At 46.1% G+C, this 24,415-nt stretch overlaps 1 protein-coding gene across 3 annotated transcripts in view; it reads left to right on the top strand.

The window, feature by feature from the left end:
* The first annotated feature begins 8,333 nt into the window (after window positions 1-8,333).
* The window catches only part of amph (amphiphysin), a 42,612-nt gene continuing 26,530 nt past the window's right edge, over window positions 8,334-24,415 (top strand). For all 3 annotated transcript variants that reach the window (XM_023816169.2, XM_023816166.2, XM_023816165.2), the window contains exons 1-4: window positions 8,334-8,487; window positions 19,355-19,435; window positions 21,695-21,749; window positions 24,091-24,185. In XM_023816169.2, the coding sequence (XP_023671937.1) occupies window positions 8,419-8,487; window positions 19,355-19,435; window positions 21,695-21,749; window positions 24,091-24,185 (300 nt within the window). In that variant the 5' untranslated portion in view covers window positions 8,334-8,418. The remainder of the gene's footprint in view (window positions 8,488-19,354; window positions 19,436-21,694; window positions 21,750-24,090; window positions 24,186-24,415) is intronic.

Genomic DNA, 24,415 nt, shown 5'->3' with positions numbered 1-24,415 from the left:
TTCCCTTTTCCTTGTAATGACAGGTTACGAAGACAGCCCAGAACCCACAACAGCAAACAGACAAATTACGCTGTCACCTGGACGGACAGCTAAGTGCGTCGGTAAACGCACCGTCTGGCTTTACGGAGTTTTATTTGGGGGGGGGGGGGGGGGGGGGGTTGAAATGGCATTGCGATGCGTAGGACAGAGCTGAAAATAACGCAGCCCCACGGGAAGCCCTGCCCTGCCCTGCGGTCGAGTTTGCATCACCTGTGCAGGACCGTCAGCTACGCGGCTCACAGATATGTTTCTACGGCGACAGTCTAACAAATAACCCCAAAGGAGCTAGGAGACTTGAGCTAGGTGTTTGATTACAAAAATGCACTATCAAGAGTCAACTATCCATGAAAGACTAACTAAAAATTCCTTACTATATTAAACAGAACATATGCTGGAAGAGAGGTATCCAAACTGCGGGGCACAGCCCCCTGGTGGTACGTGAATGAATTGCGGGGCGTGGGGGGAACACCTGTGTGGGGGCAGACCTATTTCGAAATCACAATCTTTAGGAATATTAAAAAATATCGTGAACACAATAATATTATATTATATTATATTATATTATATTATATTGTCCTGGGTATGACGTTAAACTGCATCCGGCCCTGCAACAATTTTTTGGGGGGTTGGTGGGGGGATTGGCACTCCAGCCCCCGTAAAACAACTCACAACTGCTTGATACAAACAAGCATGATACCTTTCTGCTCTCTGCAGGAGTAGCTCTGCTGCAGCCGCCTGCAGGAAGGCTGCACACACGATGAAGGGGATGCGGGAAAGTCTTCGGGAGCCCCATCCCTGGATGAGTGGAAACCCTCGGAGAGCTAATAGGGTCAGGCCTGTTGGGGATCGGGGCTGGTGTGGTACTGAGGCGTCGCCTGCTGCATGACGGCACTTGGGTCCCAGCTTGAGACGACCCATCCAGGTAGGTGCGTGGAACGTCTTGTCTCTCCAGCAAGATGACCATCTTCATAAACTCCGCGTTTCGGTGGCAGCACTCTCTAATTTGGTTGAATGGTGCCCACGAGGTGACACTCCTCTGGTCATGGGTATCTTCAATGCGACCACTGGCACTGACATGGCTGGCTATGAGGATTGTGTCGCTCCCTATGGGTCTGAGACCAGGGTGAAAGCGGCTCCATGTCCCTTGACTATGTGAAAGGTCAGGGGCTGTGGGTCACTGGATCCTGGTTCCAACAGCCTGAGCCGCATCGTTGGACTTGGTACTCCGGTACTGGTGGTGCGGTGAAGGAGATCGATCACATCCTCATGGGCAGACGCTGGAGGCTCCTGCAGAACTGCAGGGTCTACAGAAGTGCCCAGTTTGTGAATTCTGACCACAGACTTCTTGTTGCTACTCTGAAGATTCAGCTTAGATCCAGTAGGCTACCACCTTCTAGGAGAATGAGGCTGGACTCCCAGATCTAGCTTTTTCTGATGAGTTTGCACGCAATTTGTGTGAAGAACTTGCAGACTTGGGTGTGACTACTGACTCTAATGTGATGTAGGAGACCTTCCGTGATAAGACCCTGCAGGTTGCCGAGGGTTGTGTTGGTGTTGCTGGGGTTCCCAGAAGGAGGTGTTTCATCTCGCAGGGCACCCTGGATATTATCAAGAGGAGTTGCAGCGTTCAACTGTACAGGGAACTGAGAAGGATAGCTATTTTAGTCTAATTCTCAGATAAGGAGGTGTTTCTTAGACAAATCTTTGAGCAGGTGACATACCATCTGTGGTCTAGTGACCCACGTCCTGCTTACAGAGGAATCGAAGCGTTACGCACATCTGAATCTGTTCCTCTGAGACTTGCAGTAAGGGCGAGTGATGGGACGGTCCTTACAGATAGCACTGCAGTTCTGACCCACTGGGCTGGCTACTTTGAGCAGTTGTTTCAAGCTGACCCTCCAGCTAGGATGTTGGACATCTCACGGGTGGTGAATCAGCTGAGGGTAGGGAAGGCCGCAGGGATCTATGGTATCAGAGGTGATCTTCTCCAGGCCGGTGGTAAGGCTGTCCTCCTGGCATTGCACACAATCTTTGCTTCTATTTCGGAGTCAGGCGTCATCCCAACTGACTGGAAAACGGGACTTGTAGTGCCTATATGGAAAGGGAAGGGTGATCACCTCGATTGTGGCAACTACAGGGGGATAACACTGCTTTCTGTGCCAGGTAAGGTCCTTACTAGGGTCATCCTTAACAGGATCCGTGATCACTTGTTTGTCTGTCACCGACCGGAGCAATCTGGTTTTATGCCTAACAAGTTTACCATCAAACGGATCCTTGCAATGAGGGTTCTCATCGAGCGCAAGTGTGAATATCAGCAGAGGTTCTTCTGCGATTTTCGTAAAGCGTTCGACTCAATTCATCGAGTTGCCCTGTGGGACATCCTGAGACCGTGGGATCCCCTATACACTGGTACTCTGAGTGCTGTGCAGAGTGGAGGGAGAACCTCAGTATTCTTTCCAGTTGATTCTGGGGTTCGCCAGGGGTGTGTTCTTGTATGGACTGGGTGGGGTCGTACTTGGACGTACCACTGATACATTTCTAGCAGCTAGTACTGTTAATTTCCCAGATTTTGATAAGCTGTGTGTGAGAAAACAGGCACATACTCCTGACATACTTCCAACTACACTGCTACTCAGGGTTTGCTATGGAGAGAGGATTTCATTATATTTTTAAAATATTTGCAATATATATATATATATATATATATAATAATATATATATTAGTGCTGTCAAACGATTAAAATTTTTAATCAGATTAATTACAGCGTTGCTGTGGATTAATTTAGATTAATCACGATTAAATATCATTCATTTTTAATCTATATTAATCACAATTCATTTTGCATGAGCAAACAGACTCAAGAAAAAAGGGAATATATATGCACTTAACATGTTTATTGAACATCTTGAACACGAGTCGGATGCATTCCATCTGCCACAGAAGTGCAATACCATGGACCCATATCAAAAAGTAAGATTTTTTGCTTAGCCGAACAACTTGTCGTATTTAAGGTACCTCAGTTTAAATGGTCTTTATCTGCGTTCACTTACAATTAGCCCGAACTACTGTAAATCTGACAAATAATCCGACTAATCATGAAATCCAATTCTAGCCGGGTTAATTGCCATTGTTAGCAATATCAGTTGATAACACATTACGCGCCGTGCTTTATGTATAATACTCCATAGCAACACGTCCACAGATAAGTTGGACGGCAGTGTGTGCTACCGATTTAATGCGGCACAAATGAGAAGTAGTGCTTAAACAGTATAAAACTACAACTTTCCCTTCTGTTAATAAAAGACGCAGCCATCTCAGATTCTGAACTTGGGATCATCTGTGCTGCTCCGAGATATGGGAACGCGCATGTTGTCACTTCCGGCTTCAAAACTCGGAATCCGACTCGGAATACGAGTTCCCAGGGCAAATGGAACGCACCGAAACTGCCCGAAATGGGTTGACAGAGTCATTTCATGGATTTTGAGTCATTCTGCGCTGCAGGTGGGTTAATTGCGTTAAAAAAGATATCAGTTATCAGATTAATCACGATGATGGATTAATTCGCGTTAACCCGTTAATTTTGACAGATATATTCATTCTGATACTTAATTTGCTTGCGGTTTTCAAAATTTTGTTTTATGCTTTTGGCACAAAATTAGCTCCATAGTTTACCTTCAGCTGCAATGACACTGCTACCAGACCCAGTATCCAGTCTCGTGTCTTCCGCAGAAAGCCAAAGTGATACGCCTTCATTTAGGTCAAAGCTTAAACTGCGCGTTAGGTTAGTCTGCCCCCTGCTGGTAAAGAGACAGCAGGAGGAGCTGACCATTCTAAGTATTACTGTTTTATCTGCCCCCCTTCCCCACATATAATACTGCAGTTTGACCAGTTAAAATCTCTGGAAAATCTGAACTGCTTAATCCCATTTAATAGCATTTATACTTTTTCCTCTTGCAGCTGTTCAGCAGTATGTCTGATAGTTTACGGACTGTATTATACACACGCCTCGCTCTGTTTGGTACATCAGCATTTACCGGGCAGAATGGACCTGGGGTAACTTGGCATGGACTACACTCAAGCTGAAGTGCCAAAAACTGGATACTGTACCCCCTGAGGAAAAACAAGGGGAAAGATACAGCTGAATTATAGTCCATGTGGAATAACAGCAGAAAAAAGCTGAATAATGATTAATATTATGGAAGACCTGAAGGGCAAAACACAGCAGCAAATTTGAAAACATGCCAGCAAAAGCAAAAACACGCCAGCAAATTCAAAAACAGGCCAGCAAAAGCAAAAACACGCCAGCAAAAGTGAAAACACACCAGCAAAAACAAAAACACTACAACATTAGCGCCACTGAAAACGGAAAGGGTATGTACCCACTGATCATCACATGTTTGTTACTGATTGGTCAGGCATCCTGTCAGTCTGCATCCCAGCATCTTACAGGGGTAATACATGGAGAAAGGGAAAATGTTTTGCCCTTACTGTGGCCCACGTTGTGAAGATATTGCCAAGTTTTGCAGTGCCTGTGGCAAGGCAGTAAGTACTCATGTTTCACCAACAAGTAAATGTATTCTGTATGACGCCTAGTTCCATAAAGTGGGGCGCAGTCCTGGACCCCCTTCTCCATTCTAGAGGGTCAGTAGAGTGCGGCGTGGGGGAAAAAAAACTTCTTTGAATGCCATGTTTGTTAGATACATTAGCAGGCACCAGTTGATACACAGCCAGTCGTCCAGTTCAAGTGTACTTACCGTTACCAGCAGTGGGCCTGTCCTCCAGTGTCTCCGGCCCCTCTTGCCCCGTGGACGCCTTTAAAATACTTAGTGCCTTGTCAGAGGCACTGCAAATGTTGGCAATATTTGTTATCGAATTTGCTGTCATATTTTCAAATTTGCTGCCGTGTTTTCAAATTTGCTGCCGTGTTTTTGCTTTTGCCGTTGTGTTTTCAAATTTGCTGGCACGTTTTCGAATTTGTTGGTGTGTTTTGCCCTTCGGGGCTTCCGTATAATATAGCACTGGATTCTAACAGGAGAAACATTCAAAATGCAAACAAAAAAATGAGGAACTAACTACAAGGAAACAGAGCTGGTAGATACCATAGCAAATTGGTAAAAAGTCTTTTTCGAAGCCTCCGATTAGCTGACGGGACACAGCTGGGTTGCGCCTGACTTGTGTCAGGTTAATTGGAATCATTTAGACGGACTGCTGTCCTTGGTGCTGGACACCAACGCGTTACTCTGGTGTTCTCCCCTCACCTACCAGCAGATGGCGCTGCAGTACAACCTATGTTCCTCTCAAGCACCCATTTGTCCGTATTATAAGTCCAGTTTGGGGTTTGGGTGAGTGTGATGCCTATCCCAGTTCATTGGAAGCAATGCCAGTCCATCACAGGGTACATATGCAGAATAACAAAATATGAGCAATTTAAAGATGCCCATTAACCAAAATCAGACAGATGTCTTCAGGAAACCATGAGAATGCCCAGGAAGAACTTACACGTACAGGAGCGGAATAGACAGATTCCACATACTCAGAGCCTGGAATGGCATTTGAACAGAGTGGGACTCACACCATTTCCTGAGGAAACACTGAGCTTGTTGGTTTGTGAAGCAGCTGAATCAGTGGTTAAATTAGGCTAGATGGCCGCTGATTATATTCTGACATTTATGTGACATGTATATTTTTCTTTCTACAGGTAAAAGTGTGACCTTTTCACGCTATATAATTACTCAGTGCCAGTTGTACTCATTTCGAGTAGATTAATTCATAAGTAGCGTCCTTGAATAATTCAGTCACTGAATGGTAAATTTATCCTAATTGTCCCAAATAGTGATATTTTTTAAACCACATTTGTAGACTATAAATGGACCTAATCAGGTTAAAATAACACATTTGGCTTTGTAGTCTCACAGTGGTGCCTATGACCCATCTTAAAGCTGCAGTAGCCTCTGATGTGCTACATTCAGAGCTTGGGCTGTAATTTTATGATAACACAATCCAGTTTCTTACACAGGGAATTTTTAGCATACAGTGATGTCTACCCAGGACCAGCTGGGGGTATTCGGGAGTGGGGTGGGGGGGGTTCACACATACTCACAAACATACTCAACACTATCGATGTGTGAATTTGGGGGGGTTTACACACTAAGATATACACGAGACACTATGGGTGAATTAATTCAGAGGCACAATTTAACTACATGTCTATGGACTGCAGGAGGAATCTGGAGTAACCGGAGAAAATTCTTGTGCAGGGACAAGTTTGCTGTCTGCCATTCACCTCCACCAGAGTAAAGTAAGTTCTTGGAGCCAACAAAGGGTCCCCAAGTAAATGGATGGTTTCCGTGGTTGTAAACACCACTGCTACCCATGTGGCACAAAGACAACATGCAGGCACCATGCAAGAAACAGGGTTTTGTTTCGAACCTCCAACCCAGGAGGTATAAGCTAACAGAGCTATTCGCAGAGCCACCACACCACCCGAGACTCGAGCTAATGATTAAAATTGAAATTGAGTAATTACCACGCGCGAGGCATCCTATGAGAAGCTGAGTCTGCGTGAGAGAGCAGGTCGTCGGCTGATGATTATCTCCCCTCCTTCTGTGGCGTTATCTCCTGCCCAGGCTGTAATCTACGCTAAAAGGTGCTGCTGTTCTCTCAGCTCTGGGACGATAAAAACACCCAGATAAAGAGAAGAAGAGATTAAACAAACAAGCACATGAGCGAATGCCTCAGCCGCTTGTGTGCTTAGCCGCGTGGCGTATTCCTGCCGCCCACAGGCGGAAACTAGGGCGGCCTGTCACGAAACAAGAGGGGAAGGAAAACATTGTGTGTGTATCGTACACAATGGAGCTTGACTGTCTATTATTCTGCCCATGTGGTCACGCCGCATGTGCAGATGGGACAATGACACAGACTGCTCTTGGGTGCCAGACAAGGTGTTTGGTGCATGTGGCTCAATGGGTAAGGACAGGCTGACCTTTCAGATCCTGTAGTTTCTGACTGATTTCACTGTTGGGCCATCGAGGAAGGCCCTTAACCTCTAATTGCTCCAGATGTTAATATGTGCTGTTTTCTCAGGCTGGACCAAATCCTACTCACTTCAGACCTTCACCTCAGGGGTCAGTGCTCTTCTGGAAACAGGGCCGGAAGTGAAGGTCCAATATATCAGTGTCTACCAAGGATATGTCCATGATCTACGATTAAGATGCTGCCAGCCCATTTCTGATGCGCACACTCTCTCCAACCCCTTACATCAGTCAGGGTTTTAGAAATGCTAGCCAGTTGGCGGGTGAGGATTGGAGCAAGGATCCAGAAGGTCCTACTTCCAGGAGGGAGTCCTGCTATTGCTGAAGCTGAAGTTCTCCACTCAATCACTCAGCTGTCAGAGTGTTGGCTAACATGCGTAGCCGAGGACAGGAGAACAGGCTGTAAATACCCCATTGAGTCTGTCAGCTGGTAAGTGCCGCGATGATTTATGCAAGACGCGCACCCTAAAATATCCATACCTAATCTCGTTTTCTTTTTGAAGTAATAAAGCAATAGAAAGAACAATCTAGTAAAAAGCACTTCACACCAAGTGCAACTCACCTTCCTGAGGGGAACTGATAGGTTTTTTTGGAAGAACGGCGGAGATCCAGACCTGTCATTAGGCGTGGAAATAATATTTTAACAGTTGCCAGGCTGATTCCCAAGACCACTGACCGCCGGTTCGGGGACTGGAAGAGAAGCTTATTTCTGTTTAGTTTTGCATATCGACAATAGCAAGACATGCCATTGCAAAAGTGTAATTTAAATAAATCATTCTGACTGGAAAAGAAGTTTTAAAATTCTAGTGATGATATGTCTGCTATGGGGTTTGGTGACACATATTTACTGTACAATTAAAATGCTATCAATAATTACTCATTCACAGTAAAAGCTGAACAGTGTTAGGTCTAGAGGCTGGTGGATGGGAAAGTGAGCAAACCAGTGTAACAGAATTCTCACAATTGGTGATACAGAAATTACACGGTCAGTGTTACAGAACTTACACTTCAGTGTTGCAGAAATCACACTGTAGGTGTTTCAGAAATGACACCATCAGTGTTACAGAAATCACATTCTTGGTGTAACAGAAATTACAAGTCAGTGTTACAGAAATTAGGCTATCAGTGTCACAGGAATCACACAGTCAGTGTAACACACAGAAATCACACAGCCAGTGTAACATACAGGAAATACACAGACAGGCGGCGTCAGTAACACGCAGCAGTCATACATCCGCATCCACCCCCCCGCACAGAGCTTTCACTTTAAGAGGCGGTCCTCCTCCTCTTCTTACTTCACCGCATCTCCTGCTGCCTGAGGCTCATTTCACCTCAGTATCAGCAGCCATGGCCGAGATAAAAACGGGCATCTTCGCTAAAAATGTCCAGAAAAGGCTCAGCCGTGCTCAGGAAAAGGTAAGGAACAAGCGCTGTCTACGTGTTCCGGGTGTCGTGTTTTTGTCGCTGTTTTTTTTTTAATAGCACCATTGGAAGATGCTGTAATAGGGGCAGGTGTATCTCAGCAGAAGGACACCAGCATGGCTTCTACTAGGACATCGCCTGTACGCCGTGTTCATCGTTTTTAAATGTGATATAATCGGCCATCTCTACGACTTGGTGTCCGTATTTTCTCCGCATCGTATTGCGTCCTGTGACTGTCATCCCGCAGTATTATAATGCCGCGGGCGAAGCGCACCAGCAAACTGCGGGATCTTACGCTGCTCATCATTAGGCTATCCACACTGCCTTTGAGGTGTTTTCCGACCTTTACCTCCGCTGTCTTTCGGGCATTTTCGGATGTTTATCATGGTTACCTCCAGATGTTTCCCCGCATTGGGATAAATAAATGTCCTGCCTCGTTTAATCGAGGGCTCTCCCAATGAACGCGATCCCCTTGGGCTTCTGATGTAATATGCATCGGAGATGACTGGAGAAAAGGGTATCCCCCGTATGTTAAAGCTTATTCTGTTTCATTAAAAAAAAAAAAAACGTACTGATAAATAATGGACGCGGCCGGACTCGCGTTTCTTCTGCAAGGTCAGCACTAATGCCCAGTGCCCCGTCCTGACAGCTCAAATTGCACCCGCTGTTCCTTCATAAACGAACCGCATAGCCGTATTATAAAATGATACACACATCTAAAGATGTCCCTCTAAAGGGATTTCTGCTGCTTTCCTGACAAACCGGTATTATGAACACGTTGAATACCTTCAGCACAAATAACTTACGCTTTTCCCGTTTGTCTTCTGATAAAATAATACTCTTAAGTAAAATATTAAAACATCATTTGCCTATTAGGGTTAATTGGTGGGTGGTTTCATTGTTGCTCATGTGCATTGTAAACACGGATTGAGTTACAAAGCGGCCGGCAGCCTGGTCTGCGGCACTGTGCTGCCTGGGCTTTCCCTAACCCTAACGCCGACTCTAACCCGACATGCCCTGCGCCCACGCTCCCTTTAAGAGGATTGCAGTTCTACTAATATCTACTGTCCAGGCTCATCCCCTCATAATGAGGAGTCTTCCAGAGAGACAGGGTCTGTGCTCCATGCCTCCTCTTGTTCGGCTGTGACCTTTAAAACTGATTCAGGATCAGTTAATCCAAGCCGCACCTCAACACCGAAAAGTGTCCAGGGCCTTTGTGGAAGTCACCCAAGAAATGTATGAACATCCAGACAGCCCTGCTTTTGTGTGATATCTGCAAAAATAATAATATGAAATAATTATGGATATCAGTTAGTGGACTGATAAACAGTTTCCAATGTGTGTTAAATGAGTACTGCTGCTTTCCCCATGTTGGCATTGATACGGTGACCTTCTGTCTCAGATTTTCATCTTGCTTATTGGAGTCTATAGATGGTATAGTATATATCAGAGAGTAGCAGGAGTGTGTTTAGTTTGACTGTTCCTGAAGCCAAAGGGCCTGGTCGTACTGGCAGCCAGGACCAGCATGCAGCAGTCACGTTTGGCTCCTTATGGCGCACACAGCCTCGAAATATCCCATAATCCTTTGGTGCCCCCAGTACTGTGAATAATCACACCGAGGCTGTGTGTTACTCCCAATCATTCTGCCAGAAAACATGTACTGCGGTAGGCTACATACTTCCATGTTATGTATTTTCCATTTAACATAAATAATATTACTTCAACACTAAAAATCACATCTTTTATTTGTTATACTGTATAGTTTGCAAACATTTTATTCCTAGATTGTGCTGTATTGGGCTATTACTGTAGATTCTATGATGCATTTGATTTTTGAAAAATCCCTCTGAAAAGATAGACATAAATTAACGATTCTGCTAGATTAATTTATGACTCGGTTGTGCTAAAATCTACTGAATCCCCGAAGGAGCGAGAGCGACGGCCGCTGTAATGTCCGTGACGGTGCTTTTCATGTTCCCTGCCGGGCCGGTGTCTCTGGCGCTGGTCTGCAGTAATTCGTCGCCCTCGAATCCTCCTGCGGGGTTTTGCGCTGCAGTGGAAAAAGCCTGAACCGGAGCTATGGAACGGATTCAAATCCCCCCAGAATCTCTGGTCTAGAGATGACCTGTATTTTAGACATAATCCTTCATAGATTTGACATGAACCGGCAGAACAATGAAGCTGTATCCCTGTATCAGAAAGGTGTGGCTGATCCCTCTCTTGGGATGGTGTGAAGCTCCATACACAGTTAGTTATCTTTAGGCATGTTTTAATTTAATGTGTGTGTCTTGGGGGTGTGAGTCACCGGGCTGCTGGATATCTGCCAGATGGTATATCACCAATCAGAGCTCTACATTCCGTTTTAACCAATCAGAGCCCTACATCTCCGGTTAACCAATCAGTGAGGCAAACCGTCAGCATGAAAATGTGTTTTCAACTTTATTGTAGTAAAAATGGCATAGAGTCAGTCTGCCATCTCACGAGTCCGCTGGGGTCCAGCGGTTCCGCGATACTGACGCACGCTTCCCGCTAAGAGAGGGACCGTCAGATTTGCATATGAAAAAAAAACAAGATGTTTCCGGAGAAAGGGCGTGTGGATGGAGATCAGCTTTCTTATAGAAATGCATACATGGCGTGTCATGCTTGCTTGTTTTGGAAAGAGGCACTTCCTTAGACCGTGCGTCATCCACCCAGGCCGGCAGGAACGGACTCTGCTGCTCTCATAGCGTCATGATCTCAGGATCTCTAAGTTGGATGGGATTCAGCTCCCGCTCTAAGATGGAGAGTGTACTGGGGGAATCTCTGAGGGGCTGGGGGGGTATTCAGGTGTAAGGTATTTGTCCACTCTTGGGCCAGGCCTCGCGTCGTGATCAGATGAGCAGTTTGCTGTTTGTCAGACAGATTTCAGGTGTTTTTTTTCTGCAATGGCATCATATAGGCTCTGACGTGTGGTCAGGTGACCTTTACAGGGTGAGACAGGATTGGACCAAAAGCATCACCTGCCGTCCGAGATTATTCCAGATCCTTCTGAAATCTCACACACTGTGGGAGAATAATTTTTACTGACTATACATACAGCTCTGGAATGGCTGTTATTCTGGCCTTATTGTGACTTTAAATGGTTGCAAAGAGCCAGTGGTGACGATATAATTTAAAGATACGATAGTTTGGCCCCCCATCCTGGGCTGTTCCCTGCCTTGCGCCCATAGCTTCCGGGATGGGCTCCGGACCCCCCGCGGCCCTGAATAGGATAAACGGTGACAGAAAATGGATGGATGGATACGATGAATGACTCTGCAGTGAGCATATTAAAGATGCAAAGCGTTGGCTGTTTGGTGACATGGTGCTGTTTTGTCACGGCTTTGTTGCGTGACCTACTTTTTGTTCAGAGAGATTTAGAAGATGAAAATGTCTTTTTGTCATGTGTGTAAGGTCGTCACAGGCTGAAATCGGCACATATCCGCATAAAAAGCTGAATCGCGTGTCCTGACGGGCACCTGACGACCTGTTGACCTTCTGACCCCCTGTGGTCCTGCTCCGCTTGCTCTAAGCTGCCTGTTTGCCCACCCGAGCTTCTGGGCTGGAAACGCGGGGGTGGGCAAGAGTGAAGAAGCTGACGAGGTGTGCAGTATCACGCCGGAAGCACCCCCGGCGCTGGTGAATATGACACTCGGCAAATAAAAGCCCACGGGGGTGACATGAGCGATCCTACGCTGGTGTCACAGAATCAAGCAATTTCCCAAAAATGATACGAGAGGCAGGAAATTAACAACCCAGAATGTTCTAATATCTCCGGATGATAATGATCCGTGAGCGGTAGTGATTCGGTGAACCCACGGCGCCTCTCACCGACAAAACGGCACCGCTTTCACACATCCGATCACGGGGTGTTAGCCTTCGGTTCTGGCCCAAGAAAAAAGGGGGGTCAAACTCCAGGGGTGGGGAGGGGGGCGTGGGGAACAGGTGATGAGGAGGCCAGCTGATTAAATTCTGCCGATGGTGACACTAGAGACACGGAGGCGGGACAGACCACACGATGCGGGCGGTAATAGGAACAGGGACGTTAGGAGATTATCTGCAGCCAGGGTGGTTAGGAGAGTCAGGTAGACGAAACGTGTGAAAACAAGCAGGTACAGATCAGCCATGTGGAATAAGGTTCAGAAGCCAGCCAAGGTTTTTTGAACGTTGACCATCCTCTTCATTTTCACCTTTGATGGTGCTTCACAGGAGGATATTTTTGATACCAACAGGTTTGCAGGTGTGTTTTTCACAACCCAACAACACCCATTTCCACCCCCTTCTGGTGTGGAGGTGTGATTACAACTCAGAAACTTCAGAACTTCCAATGCCAGGAATTCACAGCAGGGTCTCCTCTGCAGGGCGGCGGAGTCACACCGGGGGGTGTCCCTGGGGGGCCAAGGAGCACCCACGTGCTTCATTGAGAGTGGGGGGGAGGGCTGCGGGATCATTTTAAGATTTATTGTCGGCCACATTATAGACGGTCCACTTTGGCTTATTTTAACGTTATTTAAACTGTAGCCCCAAGTTGCACAAAGAGGGTGCAGTGAGGGAGAGAGGTCTTCTGGGGCACCTTGTTCAGGCAGCGCTCTCTCTCTCTCTCTCTCTCTCTCTCTCTCTCCGCTGTACTGTTAATATTTAATACGCCGCGGCCTTGGGTGCCTTGTGTTTCCACACTGGGCATTGTGCCCCTGGAAAGGGCATCAGATAGCTCTCCGGAGCCCCATTGTGTCTCAGACAGGAAGCGAGGGCCGGGATATCAGCCTTGCCCGCCTGTTCGCATGGGTTAATTACCTCCTAGACTCAAATGACACTTAAAATGCCGTTTGGCGTTACCATTGTGTCACTGTCATAAAATATTTGTGGTAGCTTGGATGGAGGTTAGAACAACGGGTAAGCGTATCTACCATGCAAAATTTAGCGGCATGTAAAAATAATGGAGGCTGTCTGTGAACACCCCCCCCCCACACACACACACACAGAGCGGCATGAATTTGGCAATCCAGTTTTTCAGTGAGGATAGCACTACATATACAGTGGATCCTGTTAGCTGAATGGTCTCACTTAGGGTGATTTTCATCTGAAAGGCAGATGTTTCTGGTAAAAGGTACAGGATAGCATAAGGTGGAGTGGCTGTGTGTGTGTGGGATTGGGGGGGGGGCACCTTCAGAGCCACCCAGGATGCTCTCACCTCTGACACCTTCCTGTGACAAAGGAGCGCACTTCCCAAACAGTAACCGTCTCCAGGAAGTACATGCCTGACGTTTGGTCCAATGAGAGAGGGCAGTGTTTGGGCACAGAGCGTCACACAAAGGTCACATGCTGCCTTCCCGTCTTTCAGGAAGAAAACTACCATGTTTTGGAGGAATTCCAAACTCTTTTGACTGTTTTTTTTTTTTTTTAAATCACTGGGCTGAAATTAATTCAAAATTATACCGTTTTGCACCGTAGGGATGTACAGCAAGATCGTCCTTCAGGGACGGCACTCTGTGGTCTGACTGAGTCATCGCTGGCTTCTAAGCTATCAATCGAGCGAAGTCCCATGTCTCCGGGCTGTGGGGGGAGCAGAATGTAGCCATTTCGGGGGGTGCGATGCTGTGAGGCTGGCTGACGCTTATATGATGCACGTTAAGAGTGTTTAGAGCTTGATGCATCCCATCATTTCACTGCTGCCATGACGACACGGATGAAGCTCAACGAGCCGGGTTCCTCAGCAGAACACTGAACAGCTTCTGGGGGGGGGGGGGGGGCAGTGTACTGGCCGGTTCTGCATGGCTGTTTCTGTACCATCGCTATATGTCAAGTCTCCTTCGTTTTAAACGGCAGAAAACTTCGGAGATCATAACGAACTCGAATCTTGTAGAACAGTGATTCTCAAGCCGGTACGCGGGGAACCCCAGACGGTCCACAATTTTGCTCCCTCCCAATTCCCTGAGAGTTAGGAGGGAGCAAAAAGGACAGAGCACAGTTCCTCAGCTATGTAGCCATGCACCCCCCGACCCCCCCGGGAATTTGCACCTAGCTGGGTAGTAAAACAGCGAGTTTTAACCCCCCTCGAAATTCATTTCTGGACACAGGTCTGCTCGTCACATGGAGAATTTCGGAATTCGAAACTGGCCTTTTATTTTGTGATATGAATGGATAAGCAGCTTGACGAAACATTAAAATATATATTTTGCCCTCATAACAAAACGGATCACTGCTCCCAGTCTTGCTGTCACTCAGAGCAAACGCTGGGGGGGGGGCACCCTCCTCAAAAAAGTCACGTTTCACTCTTTCTCTTTACTTATGACTCTCGTCTCCATGGCTGCAGGATTTTCTTCAACAGCAGGCAGTTCTAACACATAATTATTCAGTGCTATGCTGTCATATCTTTAGCTTTAAGTTTTCATGCGAATGCGGTAGATTCCTGTTAAATCATTAGATCAAGATCCATGAAATGTCGGATTATTAATTGTTCTGTGTGCTGGTAGCATCTGAATCATCCTCATAAATCCAAGAAGGTTATACTCTATGTTGCCGAAAAGATTAGACAAACTGGCTTCATCATACTCGCCTGTATTGTTAATTAGGAGTCTTCGTCACAGAGGCCGGGCTGCAATGAGCAGGTGTTAGCCATTTTAACTCAATAACATGCTCTGTGAGCGCCTGGCTATTTTTCACACCGCAGAACTGATTTCCCCGGTACCTTTGTCTCATACATGAAATTACACATCAGTCATTCTTCATTATAGTAATTGTGTCTTTGGCACCATTACATGCTGCCACAATGGCCAAATTGCTCTCCTCACCAATGGGCTCAAATGACATTAAGCCATTTTGACTACATCACTCAACGTTTTATTTGCCACATACAGTTAAACTCAGCTAGATATACAGAGCTATACCTAGCTTCAGGACTGTGATAAAACATAAATAGTAATAGTGATATTTATGGTAAAATCATAAATAGCTGTAGTGTGCTGTTTGCAGTAGAGTGACAGGGAAAAAATATAATAAGTCAGTTTTTTATGTTGGTCTGCTGAACATGTATAGATTTAGCAAGAACATTAGAACATGGGGGGGGTTGAAGTCTACGCCCATTTAGGCGGTTCAGGGATTTCTATTGGATGGTTTTGATAATTTACACCCATGCACTCACTGACACACAGACTCCATTTGTGCGTTTCATTATTAGTTATAAACAATCGCAAGGCAAAAAAGTCCAAAAACTCACCGCAGGGTAAGTCGGATAATCATTAATTTATTCATGTATTCATATTAATTTATGAATATGCAATTTCACCTTATTGTGGCAGTGAAACGCAGCTAAATATTTTGATTGTCCCGTCTGAACACTTCGTTCGCATCTTACTCGATGCCTCCCGCTTGTTTCGTGGAGCTGAAAACGTCGTTTCGTCACTCCGGTATCACTCAACCTTAATTTGGTTCGTCATTAGAAGTGCGGCGCCCTGCCCACACTGAACCACCGAGGCCAGTCGGCATGTTCTCCGCTCCCTTCCTTCCATGGGCCGTCCACAGTGCTGACGTCTGTTGGATCTGTTCCGGCAGTTTGCCTGTTACTGACTGGTGTGGACCCCACACATACTTACGCTGCCGCTGTGCGGTTTATTAAACCACGGAGCGGAGCAGACAGCTCATTATTCCTCATAAAAGAATATTCAATCGGCTTCATATTACCGTTGATGTCTGGGACTGTAAAAAGACCCAGGAACACTTCTTGACTTGATGGCCAGAGCATGTTGTTTATCAAGCCAAATTTGCCAATTTCATGTCAGGCCTTTGAGTGGACAGTATAGTCACACACACACACACATTTGTCCATGTGGTCAGCACACACACACAGTCCATGTGTTCATATCTTTGCCGAGATTCTCCATTGATTTTTATGGCCATTACCCTGCTCCTTACTACAGTATGACGACCTTAATTTTATTTTATTTTTATTTTATTTTTTCAATTAATTCGCAGATTTTTTTTTTTTTTTTTACATAAAGCCAAGGTTTCCCTGGGGTAGCATGGTGGTGCAGTGATTAGCACTGTTGCCTCACACCTCTGGGACCCGGGTTCGAGTCTCCACCTGGGTTACACGTGTGTGGATTTTGCATGTTCTCCTCCTCCAGGTACTCCGGTTTTCCCCCACAGTCCAAATACATGCTGAGGCTAATTGGAGTTACTAAATTGCCCATAGGTGTGAGTGAATGGTGTGTGAGTGTGCCCTGCGATGCCTCATGCCTATAGCTTTCAGGATAGGCTCCGGGATCCCCCGCAACCCAAAAGGATAAGTGGGTTGGAAAATGGATGGGTGGATGGATGGATGGAAAGCTGAGTTTTCCCTTTTGGGAACTGGAAAAATGTCCCAAGGTCTTCGATACATTGTGTGGATGTTGGATCCCCATAATGTAATATACAGTACCAGTCAAAACACACCTGTCTTTTTAAACTATGTTATTCACCTTCAGGGGCGCCGTAAGGGGGAGGAAAGCTAGGACGATTCCAAGGGCCCCTGAGTGACAGGGGCCCTAAAAAATTAGGAAAATAACTGGATTGGTTTGGACTGGGGGGCCTAATATGATATGCTTTCATGGGGCCCAAAATCTCTAGCAACGCCCCTGTTCACCTTATAGTAAAAGGCTGTGAGAGAATGAAATAATACATATCAAATATGGTAACCAGAGAAGTGCTCAACATCTGAAAATTTGCTCAGATTTGATCCTCTTCAAAATAATCCCCTTTTTCTTCAATAACATCATTGCAGACTTCTGGCATTCATCTGGAATTCCTCTCCAACTGTCCCGAAGGAGTTTCCACTAGTCCTGGTCTCAAGTTGCCTACCTTGCTCTTACTCTTTGATCCAGCTCATCCCAAACTAGCTCTGGAGGGTTTGGGTCGGGGGATTGTGGGGGCCAGGTCACCTGTCACAGCGCTCCATCTCTTTCCTTGTTCACAAGATAATTTACTTTACAAGGTTTGCTACATAACCTTGAGGTGGCCTTAGGGTCCTTATCTTGTTGGAAAACACATGATGCTCTGTAAGTGTCCATCGTTTGACTGGTACTGTATACAAAACCACTGGCCATGTGGTCAGCACACACTCTGACTGTGTGGTCAGTCTCAGCCTCGGGGACACCTCCACCCCACACGGGCAGGGCTGGAGCCCCATGCCTGCACAAACCCCCCACCCCCCAACTTGTGTGCTGGGTTTCCCTTGTCACTGCCTGTACTCCTTGCTGACCGCCCAGTGACAGTCACAGAAATGCGCTTTTCCATAACAGCAGCGGCTGGACTCTCAACTGTAACAAGGAGAGCCTCAGTAAACATGCTAGTGCGGGCCATGCATGGAAATGTAAACAGGAGCACGTCGCGTGCATGATAAATGACCCGAGGTCGCGGTCGCGTGTACGGCTTGTTAAGGGGCATCAGAGCCGGTCGCAGTGAGGTGTAATTCCCACTTATTCTCACTAATTCCTGCCCGTGTTTCTGCTAGCATGCAGAGCAGCCGTTACCATGGAGCCGCTCCTGGGCCAATCAATCGCGTGTCCTGGTAACCAATCGACAGCACGGTTTGCCCCTTCCGATCACCCCATGACGCGTGTCCATGTGACCGCGGGTCTGCTAGGTCGGACCCAGTATCCCGGCGGCGATGCTGCACTGGTCCCAGTGGCTTTGCGAAGGGAAGAGGTTTCTCATCTGCTTGGGACTTCAAGAGGGTCCTGCGCTTGTTATAACTGCAGTTTTGTAGGTGTAAAAGCGGGCAATAGCGCCTCTGTCGCCCTACAAATGGCTGCCCCGCACTCCAAACGGTTAAAACGACGGACGAAGGTAAATCTATAAATAAATGCTCCCCTTCTCAGTCCTAACCCTCCACCAACTTCTCCATCCTCTCCCCCACCTCTGCTCCACGTCCATCATCCCACAGCTCAGAGTCTATTAACTTGGTGACTTTTCCAGAGAGATCACTCACAAAGTGAAACGGCAGTTTTACCATAGGCACTTAAATAAATACGGTCTTTTATGTTGAAATGATTATAAAGTCCATTTTTTAATGTGAAAGGTGCCTGATTTATTCATCTTCATGTTTAAGCATCCTGATTGTGTTTCGTGTTACTGTTTGGGATTCAGTCGTCATTTGAGTTAATTCACTACCTTTTATTGCTAAAAGAAATTTCTGTAAATAAAATGACCTCTTGCTGCAACGGTGAAGGATTTTTAAATTACATAATTATGCATTTATTTTTAAGGACAACATTTTTGGCCCAAACAATTATTTATAAGGAACAGAAATGAAGTTTGTCGTTTAAATAAGGAATTATCTACACAGGAAAGCAAATCAATCATGCTTAATAGCCAGGCCAGTGTTAGGAGGAGATTCATTATGGACCTGGATATAGCGTGTCATGCTTTTACTGATTTGCCAGAAAACAAATGATTAAAGTTAAGTGCAGGTTTAATAAGTTTCTGTATAAATTACCTTCTGAATGCAGAATTGAAATTTCTTTCCTAAACTGCAGACACTGAAATGCAATTAGGAAGTATACTTAGTGAAATTAATACTGTTCAGTGTCCAATATGTCTTATTATTTCAAAATAGGAGAGAACTGCAGTCACTTTGTAGATTATTATATGATTAAATAAAGAAAATGTACAACACGATGAGCCATGCAGAAGTTAAATTTTTACAATTTTTTATAGTAGTAAATGTAAATGTATGGTACTGGTGCCATTCCCTGCATTTAGAGGAACAGGACACAGGAAGTGACACGTTAGCGGCATGTTAACAGGAGCCAGGCCAGCTCTTTTTCTTTTGTTTTTCTTCAACATCTGCTCCCCTCGTTCCTCCCAGGTGCTGCAGAAGCTGGGGAAGGCCGACGAGACGAAGGATGAACAGTTTGAGCAGTGCGTCCTCAACTTCAAGAAGCAGGAGGTGAGGCCGGCCGCGGACCTGTAACCAGATGGTGATTTAAAGCTGCCGGGATCTGGGGCAAGCTGGAGCAGAGGGTGTTTTAAGCTGCCGGGACCTGGGGGAAGCTGGCTTGAGTATTGTCACACGTAAAGCACGTGAGCGCAGCAGAGGGCCGGCTTTGCTGGAGCCGTTTATTAGCAGGTTTTACTATATTTAGCCTCCATGCTGAGCTGTGTGTGCTACATGAATGAGAAAGTGCTAGAAGCAAGGGGGGGGCGTGTGTGGGGAGCAAAGATGAGAGCTTATCAGAGGCTGCAGCAGGGCCTGCTTTGGTTTAACCCCCCGTCGCCTGCATCAGTGAGTTCGGGGGAGGGGCTTTAAGCTGTGAAGTCAAAGAGAGAGAGGTCTGCTGTCAGAAAGGAGCGAAAACCAAAAGATTACACTCATGGGAGTTTTACTTACTCAAAAATGTACTGAGGGCAGAATGAAAAATGATTGGCTTAGAGAGACAACCAATCACATCGTAGAGGAGGTGGGACCAAAATATCTGATTGGTTGGTCTGACATCTGACCGAGATCTTTTTGGTTATCTCTTTGAATCATTTCCCGTTCTGCCCTCAGAACATTTTTACGTAAGTAAACCTCCCATGAGCAAAGATTACACTGAAAGCGTGGGGATATAAATGAGAGAGAGATGTTCTTGCTCCTGCTTTGTCCTCCCTGCAGGATCTGTGAGCTGTAGAATGAGGTATGAGAATGAGGTCCACGCACGATTTCCGTGTACCAACTCACACTGAAGCTACATCTGTAGTTAACCATGGCGTGAGCTAAAGCTCAGTCCCCACACGCAGAAAGCTATACAACATCACTTCAGCCTCCCGGTATGCTGGACACTTCCTGTTTTCTGCTGAATGACAAGGGGGCATTCACAACAGCGGCGATCATTAGGGAATGGGTGCTGGCAGCCCAGCCCTCTGTGAACCCCCCCCCCCCCCCCCCCGGCTTCGCAGCCATTACTGTAATCAATGTGTTTCCATCTCCAAAAGGCGCATATAAAGATAGAGGCCGAGATCCACTGGGGAGTAACAAAAAAACCCTGAAGCGATAAATGCCCCCGCCGCTCTCTTCTTGGTATGCACTTATTAATGCTTTCATTTTCTTACGCCCCAAATAGCATCTTTGGTGCCGCAGTAATTTAGGCTGCAGTCTGGTCTGGAATAATCTTTGCCAGGGTCTGTGAATCGCCCCCACAGCAGAGTGTCTCAGAGGATTGTGGGAAACTCCTGCCAAACCATCTGGCCCCAGAGCAACATTCTGTGTGACGGTGTGATGCCATCGCTTTTTGAGTTAAACTTTGAGAAATCTTTTGTGAAAAGTGTAGCCAGAGCCCTCAGTTTCGGGGAGTGCTTCTCTTAAGGTGTGTGTTGCTGTGTCTATAGATGATGGGATCTGTTACATGGGTTTTCCCATGTGAGCTTGTAAGAGCTGCTATATTCCAGTAAAAAGCTTTCAACTAGAGTTGGGAAACCCGTCCACTGTTTTCCTGCCTCCCCATTGTTCCGCCTTGCAAACCAAATTGTTTTATGGTCACCTGACATGCCTCACAGCCTCATCATTCTGTCCCACAATTGGTTTGACATATCAGGTCAGCAGCATTACCGGGTGATGTGATTGGACGATAGAGGTGCAGGCAGAAAGGACTGGATTAAACCTATAACTAGTCACGGTAATTGGTAGACTTTTGTCCCTTAGCTGTTTATACATCGTAACACCACAGGTTAAAACAACTGAACGTTAAGCATGTTTCTATTCTATAAAATGAACCAAAAAAAAAAAAAATCACCCCTTTTTTCATGTGAAATGGGCTTTTGATATTTTATTTTAAGATCAGGCCCACATTTCATATATAAATATAGAAACATATGCATGAATTCATGGCTAATATCTTGCAGGCAGCCTTGGTAATGTGAATTAATGCACACATTAGTCATTAGAGTAATATTCCCAGTGTTTGCCTGAGCATTTTGGAGATGTGTGTTAGTCGTACACAGATCTGGCCACAGATCCCTTTGTTGATGTTCTCACAGCTCAGACGGGGGCTGTCTCACGGTGATGACATCATGCACGGCGTCACAGAGAAGGCGCCCTATAACGAGATCATTTAAGATTTGTATTCTAAATAAAATCTGATGCTGATATCACTGAGGTTCCCCATGTCCTCCTGGATGCTGGATGTGGTCTGCACCACCTCTGCTAACTTTCGCCTTTCTCTCCCCACAGACCGAGGGGTTCCGGCTGCAGAGGGAAATGAAGGCATACCTGGCTGCAGTGAAAGGTCAGCTGGAGTGAAACACGCACACGCACGGGCGCAGGGCTGCGATAACACACTTACCTTACCTGTTAGGGCTTCTCTGGTTCATATCCTAGCTGTAGTCATGCACAGACTCTGTCTGGTGTGGCCTGGTTTAAAGATTTCGTCTGCATCTAACGGCGACAGGTCATTGGGGCTCCTAATGGGGTTAAACTGAGTCCCTTAACTGTCCAGATCTTTGACAAGCCGCATTGTTGACAAGTGACCAGTAAGGTCATTTAGGGCAGCCGTGAATCTGAGAGAAACAGAATGATCAGCTTTAACTGCCATTTATCCATTCCTTAAGGATAATCCAGGGCAGGTTAATAATGACATTCAGTAATATCTAGGGCCATGTCACACTTAAACTAGTGATACCACCAGCGTTTCCAAACAGGACTCCATTTCCTGTCATGTGACTCTGTAGCAGAGACTTCAGCATAAATATTGTTGCTGTCCGATGAAAAACGTATCTCCAAAAATCAATTATTTCAGGAATGTGAAAAAACGCATTTTCTCAGAAATTTCTTTACAGAATAAATCTAAAACAATGTAATGAGACACACTTAGCACCACAGATAGAAACCTATTTTTACAGAGCCATCAGTGAATGCTTTAATTGGTGAATTGGTGTTAGCGAGGCAAATATGTTGGCGTCAACAAGATACAAACCAATCTCACCTTATATTCACAATTAACAATGATATTAGTTTGCTAGTTATCTAGCTATCGACGGTAACTTAAAAATAGCAATGTAAAGTAATCCATATAAATGACCCTCATGAATGCAAATGTTAACTGGTAAAGTGATAAATGCTAGTTAGATAGATGACTTTTCATAAAACATCTTTTCAAGAGTCAACTAGATATCGAAAGCTATCAGTAGACAGAGGAGAATGGGTCTAACTCTATTCCATCTATAGTAAAAAGTCACAATAGTCAGAAAGTGGACATATGTGGTTTTCATTGGACAGCGACAACATATTGTTTAGTTCCCATCACTGACGGCTTTGTTTAGGATGTGACCAGGTGCCACATGACCAGGGGATGTGTTCTGCACCCTTTTCCTTGCTGTGTAATGTGGCCTCGCTCACTGATCTGGGAGGCTGCCAAGGCTGCAGTCTGGCTCAGCACTACCCCCGCCCCCGCAGACCACATACAAAGCAGCCGGACAGGGCCCTGAGTGACTGGCTGTCAGACCGCACTAACAGATGGCTTATCTGGCCCCTCCCCCATCCACCCAGCTTCCCCTCCCCCCAGCAGCGCCTAGGTAGCCACAGTATGCGGCTGCTGACTCTGAGGTGACATCATTGGCCTCCACCAGACCTGGAATTCTTTGTTACCCAGGGATCTAACAGGCAGCCTGACCTTAAATATGACAGTATCAGTATACACATAGATATGTGTTTTATCAGAACATGGATACAGCTCGGATTATTTACATTTACTTATTTGGCAGAAGCTTTTATCCAAAGCAACATACAATTTTGAGAAACCAGGGTCAGTCAGTCTGTGGGGAAATTGGGATTAAGGGCCTTGATCAGGGGCCCCACAGTGTAACCACTCAGTTGACTCCAGGACTTGAACTGACAACCTTCTGATCATGGACACAGCATTCTAACCACCAGCTTAGAGCCTAATGTTAAAAGGCACGGCTTTCATTTTGTGCGAGACAGCATTAGCGCAGTGCCCTGGTGATGGTGTTTCAGCCTCACTGGGTCACTGGACGTCACCTTCTGCTAGAGAATGGACAAACTGCAAAGGCACAGTGAACAGGCAGATGCCCTTGGGGCTGCGTTGCTGCAGTCTTAGCAAACATTTAGTTATAGCTGCATTCGGCATGCAGTTAGAAATGCCGATTAAACAGAAAACCCGGAACTGACCGAGAAGGACTATTGCTATTGGCTAATGGCCTCGGGGTATTTCGGAAGGACGCAGACAGGCTAACGGCTAATGGCTAACGGCTGTGGGGTGTTCCTGGAGAATGCAGGCCTGCTAGCGACTAATAGCTAACAGCCACAGGATGTTTCCAAAGGATGCAGACATGCTAGTGGCTAACGGCAGTGGGGTATGTCCAGAGGACTCAAGTGTGCTAGGGGCTAATGGCTAACAGCCACAAGATGTTCCTGGAGGATACAGACGTGCTAACGGCTAATGGCTTATCACTGTGGGGTGTTTCTGGAGGACACATGTGCACTAACAACTAATGGTTAATGGCTGCAGCGTATGTGTGGAGGACACAGGTAGACTAACAGCTAATGGTTAAAGGCTGTGGGGTATTTCCTGGAAAATGCAGATGTGCTAATGCCCAATGTGGTTCTGGCAGGAATGCAGCAGGCCTCCATGAACCTGACAGAGTCATTGCATGAGGTCTACGAGCCAGACTGGCATGGCAAGGACGACGTCATGACCATCGGGAAGGTGAGCGTCGCATCCAGATTCTTCCGTCCACTACCCGTCACTAATTTAAGTGGAAAATTCCATCACTGAAGAGTCGCCCTTTTACAGACTGTGGCAAAATCAAAACTCTTGGCCAGATTAATTAGCTGATGCCCATGTGGACTCTCACAGGCCACATCCAGTGACGTCTGTTAAATAGGCGCCCGACTGCAGCTTTGAAATGCTGGGGGGGGGGAAGGGGGGAACAGGTT

The sequence above is a fragment of the Paramormyrops kingsleyae genome, chromosome 4, assembly GCF_048594095.1.
Source record: "Paramormyrops kingsleyae isolate MSU_618 chromosome 4, PKINGS_0.4, whole genome shotgun sequence".
NCBI lineage: Eukaryota > Metazoa > Chordata > Actinopteri > Osteoglossiformes > Mormyridae > Paramormyrops > Paramormyrops kingsleyae.
Note: the sequence above shows the minus strand (reverse complement) of the source record. Positions and strands in the feature narration are given on the sequence as shown.